This window comes from Chiloscyllium plagiosum, unplaced genomic scaffold (assembly GCF_037043375.1).
Source record: "Chiloscyllium plagiosum isolate Xiang-an unplaced genomic scaffold, Cpla_swu_hap1 HiC_scaffold_5, whole genome shotgun sequence".
In the NCBI taxonomy this organism is placed as follows: Eukaryota; Metazoa; Chordata; class Chondrichthyes; order Orectolobiformes; family Hemiscylliidae; genus Chiloscyllium; species Chiloscyllium plagiosum.
In genome coordinates, this window is record NW_028270143.1 from 79,195,602 (window position 1) to 79,209,130 (window position 13,529).

The 13,529-nt window shown below is 41.1% G+C and overlaps 1 protein-coding gene across 4 annotated transcripts in view; it reads left to right on the forward strand.

The window, feature by feature from the left end:
* dbf4 (DBF4-CDC7 kinase regulatory subunit) overlaps positions 1 to 13,529 on the forward strand; it is a 41,866-nt gene that overhangs the window by 2,175 nt on the left and 26,162 nt on the right. For all 4 annotated transcript variants that reach the window (XM_087987347.1, XM_087987346.1, XM_087987348.1 and 1 more), the window contains exon 2: positions 12,936 to 13,029. In XM_087987347.1, the coding sequence (XP_087843473.1) occupies positions 12,984 to 13,029 (46 nt within the window). In that variant the 5' untranslated portion in view covers positions 12,936 to 12,983. The remainder of the gene's footprint in view (positions 1 to 12,935; positions 13,030 to 13,529) is intronic.

The window sequence follows — 13,529 nt, forward strand, 5'->3', positions numbered from 1 at the left end:
AGATGTGATCTATATTGACTTTAATAAGGTGTTCGACAAGGTTCCCCATGGGACACTGGTTAGCAAGGTTAGATCTCATGGAATACAGGGAGGTAAAAACAATGACTGCAGATGCTGGAAACCAGAGTCTAGATTAGAAGGGTGCTGGAAAAGCACAACAGTTAGGCAGTATCCGAGGAGCAGTAAAATCAGCGTTTCGGGCAAAAGCCCGAATAGATCAGGAATAGATGAAGGGCTTTTGCCCGAAACGTTGATTTTACTGCTCCTCGGATGCTGCCTGAACTGCTGTGCTTTTCCAGCACCATTCTAATCTAGACTCTGGAATACAGGGAGAACTAGCCGTTTGGATACAGAACTGGCTCAAAGGTAGAAGACAGAGGGTGGTGGTGGAGGGTTGTTCATCAGACTGGAGGCCTGTGATCAGTGGAGTGCCACAAGGATCAGTGCAGGATTCACTACTTTTTGACATTTATATAAATGATTTGGATGCAAACAGAAGAGGTACAGTTAGTAAGTTTGCAGATGACACCAAAATTGGAGGTGTAGTGGACAGCGAAGAGAGTTACCTCAGATTACAACAGGATCTTGACCAGATGGGCCAATGGGCTGAGAAGTGGCAGGTGGAGTTTATTTCAGATAAATGTGAGGTGCTTCATTTTGGGAAAGCAAATCTTAGTAGGTAGACAGGATAGAGAAGAAGGCATTTGGTATGCTTTCCTTTATTAGTCAGAGTATTGAGTGCAGGAAGTTGGTTAGACCACTATTGGAATATTGCACGCAAATCTGGTCTCCTTCCTATCAGAAGGATGTGAAACTTGAAAGGGTTTAGAAAAGATTTACAAGGATATTGCCAGGGTCGGAGGATTTGAGCTACTGGGAGAGGCTGAACGGGCTGGGGCTGTTTTCCCTGGCACGTTGGAGGCTGAGGGGTGACCTTATAGAGGTTTACAAAATTATGAGGGGCATGGATAGGATAAATAGACAAAGTCTTTTCCCTGGGGTGGGGGAGTCCTGAACTAGAGGGCGTAGGTTTAGAGTGAGAGGGGAAAGATATAAAAGAGACCTATGGGGCAACCTTTTCACATAGAGGGTGGTACGTGGATGGAATGAGCTGCCAGAGGAAGTGGTTGAGGCTGGTACAATTGCAACATTTAAAAGGCATTTATATGGGTATATGAATATGAAGGGTTTGGAGGGCTATGGGCCAGGAGCTGGCAGGTGGGACTAAATTGGGTTGGGATATCTGGTCGGTATGGACAGGTTTGACTGAAGGGTCTGTTTCTGTGCTGTACATCTCTATGACTAACCGTGTTTATTTTGGTGTCTGGCCAATTCCTCATTCAGCATCACAAATGCGTGGATCAGAAATTGGTGTGGGAGAAATGGGTTTCGATTCATAGGACATTAGCACTAGTACTGGGGAAGAAGGGACTTGTTCCATTGGGGCAGTCTTCAAATGGACCATGCTGGGACCAGAGTCTGAGCAAATGGCATAACTCGAGCTGTAGACAAGGCTTGAAACTAATTCGTGGAGGGAGGGCTTAGTTATAGGGGAAACTAGAAAACCCGAATTAATGGAGGAGGTAAGAGTGCAAAAATCAGGAGAGGTTCTCAAAATCTCCAGCACAGACACAAATTGAACAGTATATTGAAAGGCTTAGCAATCAAACTTCAAGCACACTGGGCAAACAAATGACAATGAGAAGAGGGACAGTTAATACAGGACTGATGGTGTTGTATCTGAATGCACGCAGTTTAATGGATAAGATAAATGAGCTTGTGGCACAGATTAAAATTGGCAGGTATGATGTGGGCATCACGGAGTCGTGACTGCAAGGGGATCTGGATTGGGAGCTGAATATTCAAGGATTGAAAAAATAGGCAGGTGAGGTTGCCTTATTCGTAAGAAATAAAATTAAATCAATAGTAAGAAACAAAGTAGGGGGTCAGATGGTGTAGAATTGAGGAATCGCAAAAGGTAAAAAAAACATAGTTGGAGTTACATAGAGGCCTCCAAACAGTAGTCGGGGGCTGGGGTGCAAGATACACCAGGAGATAGAAAATATGTTTAGGAAAGCCAAAGTTACAGTGATCGTGGGTGTTTTCAATATGCAGCTAGACTGGGAAAATCAGCTTGGTAGTGGATTACAAGAAAAGGAATTTGTGGAATGTCTACGAGAATGGCTTTTTGGAGCAGCTTGTGGTGGAACCCACTAGGGAACAGGCAATTTTGGATTTAGTGTTGTGTAATGAGGCAGACTTGATAAGGGAGCTTAAGGTGAAGGAACCCTTCGGCAGCAGTGACCATAATATGATTGAATTTACTGCAATTTGAGAGAGAGAAAACATAAAATCAAGGGTAGTGGTATTATTGCTGAATAAAGGCAACTACAGTGGTATGAGGGAGGAGCTGGGTAGAGTCGACTGGGAGAGGAGCCAAGCAAGAAAGACAGTAGAAAAGCAATGGCAGGGGCTTTTGGGAGTAATTCAGGAGTCAAAGCAGAGATACATCCCGAGGAAAAAGAAACATGCTATAAGGCGGATGAGGGAACTGTGGCTGACTCGGGAAGTCAGGGATAGCATAAATGCAAAAGAGATAGCATATAATGTGGCGAAGAGCAGTGGGAAACCAGAGGATTGGGAAGCTTACAAAGACGAACAAAACAAATGAGGGAGAAGATTTAAATAGGAGGGTAAGCTAGCAAGTAATATAAAGAAAGACTTTAAAAGTTTATTCAGATATATAAAGGGCATTTATTGATAGAACATAGAACAATACAGCGCAGAACAAGCCCTTCAGCCCTCAATGTTGCGCCGACTGTGGACTATTCTCAGCTCGTCCCCCTACACTATCCCAAAATCATCCATGTGCTTATCTAAGGAGTGTTTAAATCTCCCTAATGTGGCTGAGTTGACTACCTTCGCAGGTAGTCCAGGCATTCCACGCCCTTACCACTCTCTGCGTAAAGAACTTGCCTCTGACATCAGTCTTAAATCTATCACCCCTCAATTTGTAGTTATGCCCTCTCATACAAGCTGACATCATCATCCTAGGAAAAAGTCTTTCTCTGTCTACCCTATCTAATCCTCTGATCATGTTGTATGTCTCTATCAAATCCCCCCTTAGCCACCTTCTTTCCAATGAGAAAAGACCCAAGTCTCTCAGCCTTTCCTCATTGATGTTGGAACTGTTTCCCTTGAGAAGGGTAAAAGGAGATTTGATAAGTTTCAAGACCATGAAGGGTCTGGACAGACCTATATATGCTTGTTCCCATTCAAAGGAATCGAGCATGGGAGGGCACAACTTTAATAACTGAATACAGTGAGAAAATAAACTCTTTGTTACAGCTAGTAGTTTGGACTGGACTGCCTGGTGGCACATTCACTTGAGGCCTTCAAGGGCTTGCATAATTTAAGTGGAAACAATATGCAGAGCTGCAAGGAAAATGGTATTTCAATAACACTAAGATACAATGTTCCATGAGTGAAATGGTAGTGTGATGATGCAGAGAACATGGGTCAAATGGTTGCCTCCTGCAACATACAACACATATTCTCATAAGAACATATGAAATGGGGATAAGAGGAGGATGTTTAGCCCCTCAAGCCTGCCCTACCATTCAACAAGATAATGGCTAATCTTCCCCAGACTCCTGTGCTCTTTCATGTAAGTGTCTTATCATCCTCAACTCCTTGATATTTCAGTGAACCGCTTTTGAACTGCCTTAATGTCAGGATATCTTTTCTTGAAAATGGGGACCATCACTTTCCATAGTACTCCAGATGCAGCTTCACCAATACCCTGCACAGTTGTGACAAGACTTCACTATTTTAAACTCCAAGCCCTAGAACTAAAGCTCAAAATTCCATTTGGGCTTTAATTACTCAGCTGCATCTGCATATAACTTGTGTTTCAGGCAAAAAACACCAGAATCCCTCTGAGCTGCACTTTTCTGGCATCTCTCTCCATTAAGTAATCATCTACAATTTTATTGTTCTGACCAAAGCGTGGGACCTCACTCTTGTGTTAAACTCCTTCTGCCAAGTTTTAGCCTATTCACTCAACTTATCCATAACCCTTGTAGAATCTTTGTCCTTACAAAATAGGCAGAAGGGCTGGTTTTAATATTAGATGTATAGATGGATTACCTACAGTGTGGAAACAGGCCCTTCAGCCCAACAAGTCCACACCGACCCTCCAAAGAGTAACCCACCCAGACACATTTCCCTCTGACTAATACACCTCACACTTTGGGCAATTTAGCATAGCAAATTCACCTGACCTGCACACCTTTGGACTGTGGGAGGAAACTGGAGCACCCAGAGGAAACCCACGCAGACACGGGGAGAATGTGCAAACTCCACACAGACAGTTGCCCGAGTCTGGAATTGAACCTGGGATCCTGGTGCTGTGAGGCAGCAGTGCTAACCACTGAGCCACCGTGCCGCCCCCAAATTTATCAGAAAATTTGGGTAAATTATATGCGCTCCCTTCTTCCCGCGACCCTCTCCAAGTCATTAATATAGACATGAAATAATTAAGGACTGATCCTTGTGGCGTTTCACTAGTTACATCTTCCCAACCTGAAAAAAAAGCCCACTACAGTAATCCCAAATCTCTGTCTTTTGTGTATGAACCAATCCTTGATATCTGCTAATAGATCACCCCAGTACTGTGAACTCCTATTTGTGCAATCTTCAATAGGATCATCCAGATATCCCATTAGATTTTATCCCTAATATTCTAGATTTATTCCTGATCCTTTCAACTCCCCAACCATTGTTATACTGATCTGTATGGATAATTATTTTTTTGTTAATTAGTTTTGTCTCGTTTCTAGGGACCCTCAACTGAGTAACTGGATTTTTAATATACTTCTCTCCTTTATCAATTTAGTAATTAGAATGATCTAGAAAACAAAAACTCTGCGATGTGATGGAATTCACCTTTTATACTGTTAAATACAGCAAATCCTTTTTAGCAATTGGCTTACTGTCCTGAAAAATAAACATGGGGTGTGAAGAAATTCATCCAACCATAATTGGCCATGAGTTGATTATTAACTTGTATTTTGATCCCATGTACACATTGTCTAGATATCGCATACAGCATTTCAACAATGAATGCTTGGGATGTGGTTATTGTAGGCATCGTTGAATTTTATTGCCCAACCTTAGATGCCCAGGGAAGACAGTACTGACCCTTTTCCTGACATGTTGACATGAACAGTTGTCATTTTGGTCAGACTGTTGCTTTTTCCTAAAAGAGCCTTTGAGAGTTAGCTGGGTTCCATAACCAATAGCTTCATGAGTGCTTATTTTTAAACCCAATTAAGAGCTTTTATTTTAGAAACTGAATTTGTATTCTCAACTTACGATGTGTTAACCATGTTATCCAGATAATTAGTCCAAAGTTAAGAATCTAGTCATAGAGTCATTGAGATGTACAGCATGGAAACAGACCCTTCGGTCCAACCTATCTATGCCGACCAGACATCCCAACCCAATTTAGTCCCACCTGCCATATCCCTCCAAACCCTTCCTATTCGTATACACATCCAAATGGCTCTTAAATGCTGCAATTGTACCAGCCTCCACCACATCCTCTGGCAGCTCAATCCATACGCATACTACTCTGCGTGAAAAAGTCGCCCTCTAGGTCTCTTTTATATCTTTCCCCTCTCACCCTAAACCTATGCCCTCTAGTTCTGGACTCCCCGACCCCAGGGAAAAGACTTTGCCTATTTATCCTATCTATGCCCCTCAAAACTTTGGAAACCTCTAGGAAGTCACCCCTCAGCCTCCAACGCTCCAGGGAAAACAACCCCAGCCTGTTCAGCCTCTCCCTGTAGCTCAGATCCTCCAACCCTGGCAACATCCTTGTAAATCTTTTCTGAACCCTTTCAAGTTTCACAACATCTTTCCGATAAGAAGAAGACCAGAATTGCACGCAATATTCCAAACAGTGGCCTAACCAATGTCCTGTAGAGCCGCAAAATGACCTCCCAACTCCTGTACTCAATGCTCTGACCAATAAAGGAAAGCATACCAAATGCCGCCTTCACTATCCGATCTAACTGCGACTCCACTTTCAAGGAGCTATGAACCTGCACTCCAAGGTCTCTTTGTTCAGCAACACTCCCTAGAACCTTACCATTAAGTGTATAAGTCCTGCTAAGATTTGCTTTCCCAAAATGCAGCACCTCGCATTTATCTGAATTAAACTCCATCTGCCACTTCTCAGCCCATTGGCCCATCTGGTCAAGATCCTGTTGTAATCTGAGGTAATCGTCTTCGTTGTCCACTACACCTCCAATTTTGGTGTCATCTGCAAACTTACTAACTGTACCTCTTATGCTTGCATCCAAATCATTTACGTAACTGACAAAAAGTAGAGGGCATAGCACCGATCCTTGTAGCACTCCATTGGTCACAGGCCTCCAGTCTGAAAAACAACCCTCCACCACCATCTTCTATCTTTGAGCCAGTTCTGTATCCAAATGGTTAGTTCTCCCTGTGTTCCATGAGATCTAATCTTGCTAATCAGTCTCCCATGGGAACCTTGTCGAACGCCTTACTGAAGTCCATATAGATCACATCTACTGCTCTGTCCTCGTCAATCTTTTTTGTTACTTCTTCAAAAAACTCAAGTTTGTGAGACATGATTTCCCATGCACAAAGCCATGTTGATTATCCTGAATCAGTTCTTGCCTTTCCAAATACATGTACATCCTGTCCCTCAGGATTCCCTCCAACAACTTGCCCACCACCGAGGTCAGGCTCACTGGTCTATAGTTCCCTGGCTTGTCTTTACCGCACTTCTTAAAGAGTGGCACCACGTTTGCCAACCTCCAGTCTTCCGGCACCTCACCTGTGACTATCGATGAAACAAATATCTCAGCAAGAGGCCCAGCAATCACTTCTCTAGTTTCCCACAGAGTTCTTGAGTACACCTGATCAGGTCCTGGGGATTTATCCACTTTTAATCGTTTCAAGACATCCAGCACTTCCTTCTCTGTAATCTGGACATTTTGCAAGATGTCACCATCTATTTCCCTACAGTTTATATCTTCCACATCCTTTTCCACGGTAAATACTGATGCAAAATTTTCATTTAGTATCTCCCCCATTTTCTGTGGCTCCGCACAAATGCCGCCTTCCTGATCTTTGAGTGGCCTGTTCTCTCCCTAGTTACCCTTTTGTCCTTAATATATTTGTAAAAATCCTTTGGATTCTCCTTAATTCTATTTGCCAAAGCTATCTCACATCCCCGTTTTGCCCTCCTGATTTCCCTGTTCGATCTATCCTGTCTATACCTAACATATGCTTCCTTCTTTTTCTTAACCAAACCCTCAATTTCTTTAGTCATCCAGCATTCCCTATACCTACCAGCCTTCCCTTTCACCCTGACAGGAATATACTTTCTCTGGATTCTTGTTATCTCATTTCTGAAGGCTTCCCATTTTCCAGCCATCCCTTTACCTGCGAACATCTGCCTCCAATCAGTTATGTTATTCAATTTCAGGATTTTTTTTATTTGTGGGATGTGGGCATTTCTGTCTGGGCCAGCATTTATTCTTTATCTTCAATGATCTTGAGAAGATGGTAGTGAACTGCCTTCATGAGGTGCTACAGTCTATTTGCTGTCAGGAGAAGTGCGATGCCATGAGAAAGGGTTAATCCAGGATTTTGATGTAGTGCCATTGAATGAACAGTGACATATTTCCAAGTCAGGATGTTGAGTGGTTTGGAGGGGACCTTGTAGATGATACTGTTCCCATGTGTCTGTTGCCATAGTCCTTCCTAATGGTAGAAGTTGTGGTTTTGGAATGTTCTAAGGAGCCTTTATGAATTTCTGCAATGCATCGTGTAGATGGTGTACACTGCTGCTACAGAGAAATCGGTGCTAGAGGGAGTGAACGTTTGTAAATGTGGTGCCAATTAAGTGGGCTGCTTTATCCTGTGTGGTGTCAAGCTTCCCAAGTGTTGTTGGAGTTGCATTCATCCAGACAAGTGAAAGATTCCATTACAATCCTGACTGTGTCTTCAGACTTTAGGAAGAGAAGATAACTCTTTTCTCATGCTTTTCTGTTTAACAGCAAATCTTGAAGAAAGTCAAGGTTCTGATGTCCAAAGTTTGCTGTGATTTACTGATAACTGGCATTGCTGCTAATGTCATGTGGCATTCAGCATTTTTGTTAAATAGATCTTGTCTTAATCCTACCATGGTTCTTTGAATCTAGAAAGTTGTTAGAATGTTATTAATAAAACTTAATTATTCACTTTATTGTTTACAAAGTAACTTCAGAATGTGTTCCATATATTCAGATTGAACCTAGTTTAAAAATATTTTCTGGAACCATAGCATAATTTGTAATAATATATGTGTAAACACCTTTTAGTTAGGTAGCCATGTGCAGAGGATACATGTTGCAGATCGCTAGAAACCTTGTATTATTAACCTGCTTAGATTTGGGGAGGTCTGTCAATTGTTTATCTCACTTGTTTTTTGGTGTAAATGATTTAGACATAGCTATGGGGAGCATAATAGTGAAAGTTTCTGACCACTCAAGTGGGATGTTTGGCTAACAGCAAGTGAACTCTAAGCTACTTCAGGAGGATGTAGATAATTTGTGGAAATTGGCAGATGCAATTTAAGAAGGAGAAATTTAAGAGAAGAAAGTCAAGAATTCCAAGTTTGCTTAAAATTAAATTTGGGGCGTAAATGGCATTAAAGTGGCCAACGTCAATTATCAACTGATAGCTGCACTTCAGAAAGTGATGGGCAACTGCTTCCTTAAATCACAGCAGTCCAAATTTTGAAAATATACTTGAACTTGTCTATCTAGAAAAATTGCAACATTTTTAACAACCAAATAAAACAGGAATAGTGATATATATCCAAGTTGGATGGTTGAGTTGTTCACCTATGCCTTCTGCGTTTTCACTGGTAGATGTCGTGATGCCCAATGGGAAAAAAAAAGAAAGACTATAGATGAACAATGAGCCACTTGGTTTAAATATTCAGTTCTTGTAAATGTTACCTTTCTGGTCTGTTGTGTTTCATAAATAGGGAAATTGAATGCAGCAATTTCTGTCATTCTGTTAGTCCATAACCTGACAACTGAGAAAGGGTTGGCCCAGGAAATCTAGAATCTAGGTTAGAGTGGTGCTGGAAAAGCACAGCAGTTCAGGCAGCATCCGAGGAGCAGGAAAATCGACATTTCGGGCAAAAGCCCTTCATTAGGAATAGAGGCAGAGTGCCTGCAGGGTGGAGATAAATGAGAGGAGGGTAGGGGTGGGGAGAAAGTAGCATAGAATACAATGGGGTGGGAATGGAGGTGATAGGTCAGGGAGGAGGGTGGGGGAAAGTAGTGAAGAGTACAATGGATGAATGGGGGTGGGGATGAAAGTGATAGGTCAGAGAGGAGGGTGGAGTGGATAGGTGGAAAGGAAGATAGACAGGTAGGACAAGTCATGAGGACAGTGCTGAGCTGGAAGTTTGGAACTGGGGTGAGGTGGGGGAAGAGGAAATGAGGAAACTAGTGAAGTCCACATTGATGCCCTTGGGTTGAAGTGTTCCGGGGTGGAAGATGAGGCGTTCTTCCTCCAGGCATCGGGTGGTGAGGGAGCAGCGGTGAAGGAGGCCCAGGACCTCCATGTCCTCGGCTGAATGGGAGGGGGGATTGAAATGTTGGGCCACAGGGCGGTGTGGTTGATTGGTGCGGGTGTTCCAGAGATGTTCCCTAAAGCACTCTGCTAAGAGGCGTCCAGTCTCCCCAATGTAGAGGAGACCACATCTGGAGCAACGGATACAATAAATGATATTGGTGGATGTGCAGGTAAAACTTTGATGGACATGGAAGGCTCCTTTGGGGAGGGAGGAGTCATGGGCGCAAGTTTTGCAATTCCTGCAGTGGCTGGGGAAGGTGCCAGGATGGGAGCTAATTAATAATCTTGTTATGATAGATCCTTCAGGAAAAAGTGGCTATAATATGATTAAATTCATTACTGTGATGGAAATTGAAGTAGTCTAATGTGAAACTAGGGTTCCTAAAGCTAAGCAAAGGAAACCATGAAAATGTGACGAATGAGTTGGCTATGATAGACTGGGTATCTTCATTAAAAATAATGACAGTAGAGGAGGTGCAAGGTAATATTAAAGGAATTATTTAAGCTTTTTATTCTTGCACTCATCTGGATGGTGAAAATATCATTTAAAGGGGAAAACCAACATCAGAGTGTGGTTGGAAAATGGACTCTGGTGAGGTTTTGCCATAAATAATGTGTCAATTAATGTTTGATGGTTAATAGCTAGGTTTAATTTAAACTTTAGAGTTGCTGAACTGACTAATCATTAGTTATCTGAAGAAGGGCTCATGCCCGAAACGGATTCTCCTGCTCCTTGGATGCTGCCTGACCTGCTCCACTTTTCCAGCAACACATTTTCAGCAATCATTAGTTATCACCCACTGTATTCTGTTTTTGAGTCGAAATAGGTGCAATGTGAAAACATGTTCTGCCTACAATATTAATAGTGTGTTAATGTACATAGCTTCCAGAAAATGAAAGTACGCTGTTCTGCAAGCCCAAGTGATGATACTAAATTGGTTATCAGCAAAGTGCTTTGCAGACTTGATATTATCCAATAAATGTCCATTTAGAATATTATACCGTAAAATATATAAGTACAATTGTATATTGAGTCTGTTCTGCTGTTAATGAGATCATGGCTGATCTGATAATCCTCAGCTTCATTCTCCTGTCTTACCTCCATCACCCTTGAGTCCCTTACTGGTTTAGAAACTGTCTATCTCAGAATTGGATATACCAAATGACCCAGATTCTACAGTAAAGAATTCCATGGGCTCACTACTCTCAGTGAGAAGAATGTCCTTTCATCTGTGATTTAAATGGATGACCCCTTATTCTGAGACTATGCCTTCTGGTTCTGGACTCTCCCAAAAGGGGAAACAAATTTTCCACATCTGCAGAACTATATATAATTGTTAGATGGGTATCGCCATACCTTGCTCGTTGTGAACAGCCAAAGGGGCATTCTGTTTGATACAATCTGACAGTCTTTTGTGTATATGGTCTACATAACTGACATTGCAGTGACACTGAAATTCATGTTGCTCATTTGTGTGATAGGCAGAACATCTTTTTGGCTTAACAGCAACATCCTGTTAGTGGCAAATACCACTTGTGTTGCTGCTGTGTTGTGTCAGTGTGGAACATCAAGTTTCACTTGTTGCTCAAATTTTGGAGATACCTTCACCTTGTAGGCTAATATGAGGAGGGGTGAACACTTTTTGGTATAAAAAAATGACTGCCTTGAGCAGAATGGAACCTATTAAGACTTGTAAGGAAATTCTTCTATGCAACTGGAAGTTCAAGTATAGCAAACATATTATTTGCTTGTTGGAAATATGAGAAGTGGAGATTGTGTCATTGTATCAAATGGATTCTTATGGATTCCAACAAAGGTGCTTGCAAGAGGTTGGCATCTTGTGAATTTCATTCAGCACCACCTATTTGGGCATACATGGTGTTTTGAAAATTGAACTCAATTATGTAAGTTGCTCAGTTTATAAGTTTAATGAATACTAACTCACAGGGTGATGGTACTGGGTCCAGAATGTTATGACATAGTCCTGCAATGCACATGTCTATGGCTTTCTTGAGAGTTACATTGACGATGTCAAATGAGCATGTGGAAATTGTTTTGCTATTAACTTGCAAATCCTGTATGGTTTTTACAAATATGAAGGAATCCATCATAATATCAGTGGAAAACTTGCTTAAACCGGTGGCACTTCATATCAAACAACATATCCTTTCGGCTGTCGTGAACTGTTCACAACAAGCAAGGTACTGATCGTGCACAATAAGCTCACAGTTGCAAAACACACAATACAGAGTTCGACAGTCACTGCGATTCAGCAATACAGTAGCAACTTTGTACAAGGCAGTAATTTGGTTATTCATTACTGTAAAGCATAGATTAATGAGAATAATGCTCAGAATAAACAATACTAATTGCACTGGAGATGCAAAGCTTTTAGTATTATATAAAGTTGTAGTAGAGTAATCATTCAAAGACTGTTTGACTGTGTTGTGCATTTTGCAAGCATGAGTTTGTTGGGCACGATCAGTACCTTTCACCAGGTTGGTGACCTGTCTATACAGTGTGTTCAATGCCAAAAGTATAACAGGCTGATTAAAAAAGTTACATGACATTACTTTCAGGCATTAAACCTTGAAATGCTTTGTGGCAGAATTGAGGCTAAAAACATTGTACACTTAAGCAAAGAGCAGATAAATCTTTAAAGCTGAGTAAGAGAGAGAGAACGATTGAGACAGCTGGTCCGTATGATTGAATAGCAAGGAGCTAATACATAGCTGATGCACAAAAGTTATCTCCTATAGTATAAACATGTTCTTTTTTTTAAACTTAAAACATTTTCATGTTTGTTCTAAAACAGGTTTTTGTTTGGACTGGCATGTAACTGAGTCACTACTCATATAGCCAGAGAACATGGAAGGAATAACAAATGTGACATAATTGCTAAATAAACAGAAAGAACTGCAGATGCTGTATAAATCAGAAACAAAAACAGAAATTGCTGGGAAAGCTCAGCAGGTCTGGCAGCATTTATGAAGAAAAATCAGAATTAATGTTTCAGGTCCAGTGGCCCTTTTGCGGAAAGGTCACCGGACCCGAAACATTCATTCGGTTTTTATTTGGTATTTAACTCATGGGGACCTCTCTTCTAGGTATGCCCACCTTAAAGACGTTCTGCTCTTTCCTCTGACACAGTTTTGAGGAAGGGTCACTGGACCTGAAATGTGACATATTTATGTTTGTTTGCTATAGAAGATCTTCAACAATTGTAAAACTGTCTAATAATTATCTGGTTAACTATTTCCAGATACATTATAAACAGCAATGGAATAGAAAAATGTGATTTTTCTTGAAAATGAAACCTCGGATCAAAACTATAGACAACAAGTTAGTGCCCAACCGTAAGTATGTATTTTTAATACTGAATCAGAGGTTTTCTTTTGTGTGATTTTATGATACTGTTGTGTAAAGAAAGTGCAGTTTTATTTTTCAGGAAGCCAATAAATATTTTAAAAACTTGTAATCCTGAAATGGACACCAATATTATATTTCATAACATATCTAGTCATTGTTTATTCCATGGTCATTTACCTAAAAAAAATTCTCAGTATTCCTTGTACGGTTACGAGCAGAATAAAATGAAGATATTGAAGCTACACACTTCACCTATGCTGCTCATATTTTCATGCTTTCACCAGTTGCAATTCATTTTTTTTGAAGACCATTATTTGGTGGGACGTTTTCGTACATTTGTACAACACAAAAAGACAAAACATGAAAGTTTAACATGTCCAACTAGTGTCATCAATTGTTCCATAAACCATAAGATCTAGGACCAGTGCTAAACCATTTCACTGGTTGCGTTTACTCCTCCATTCAATGACATCATGGCTGATCTGAT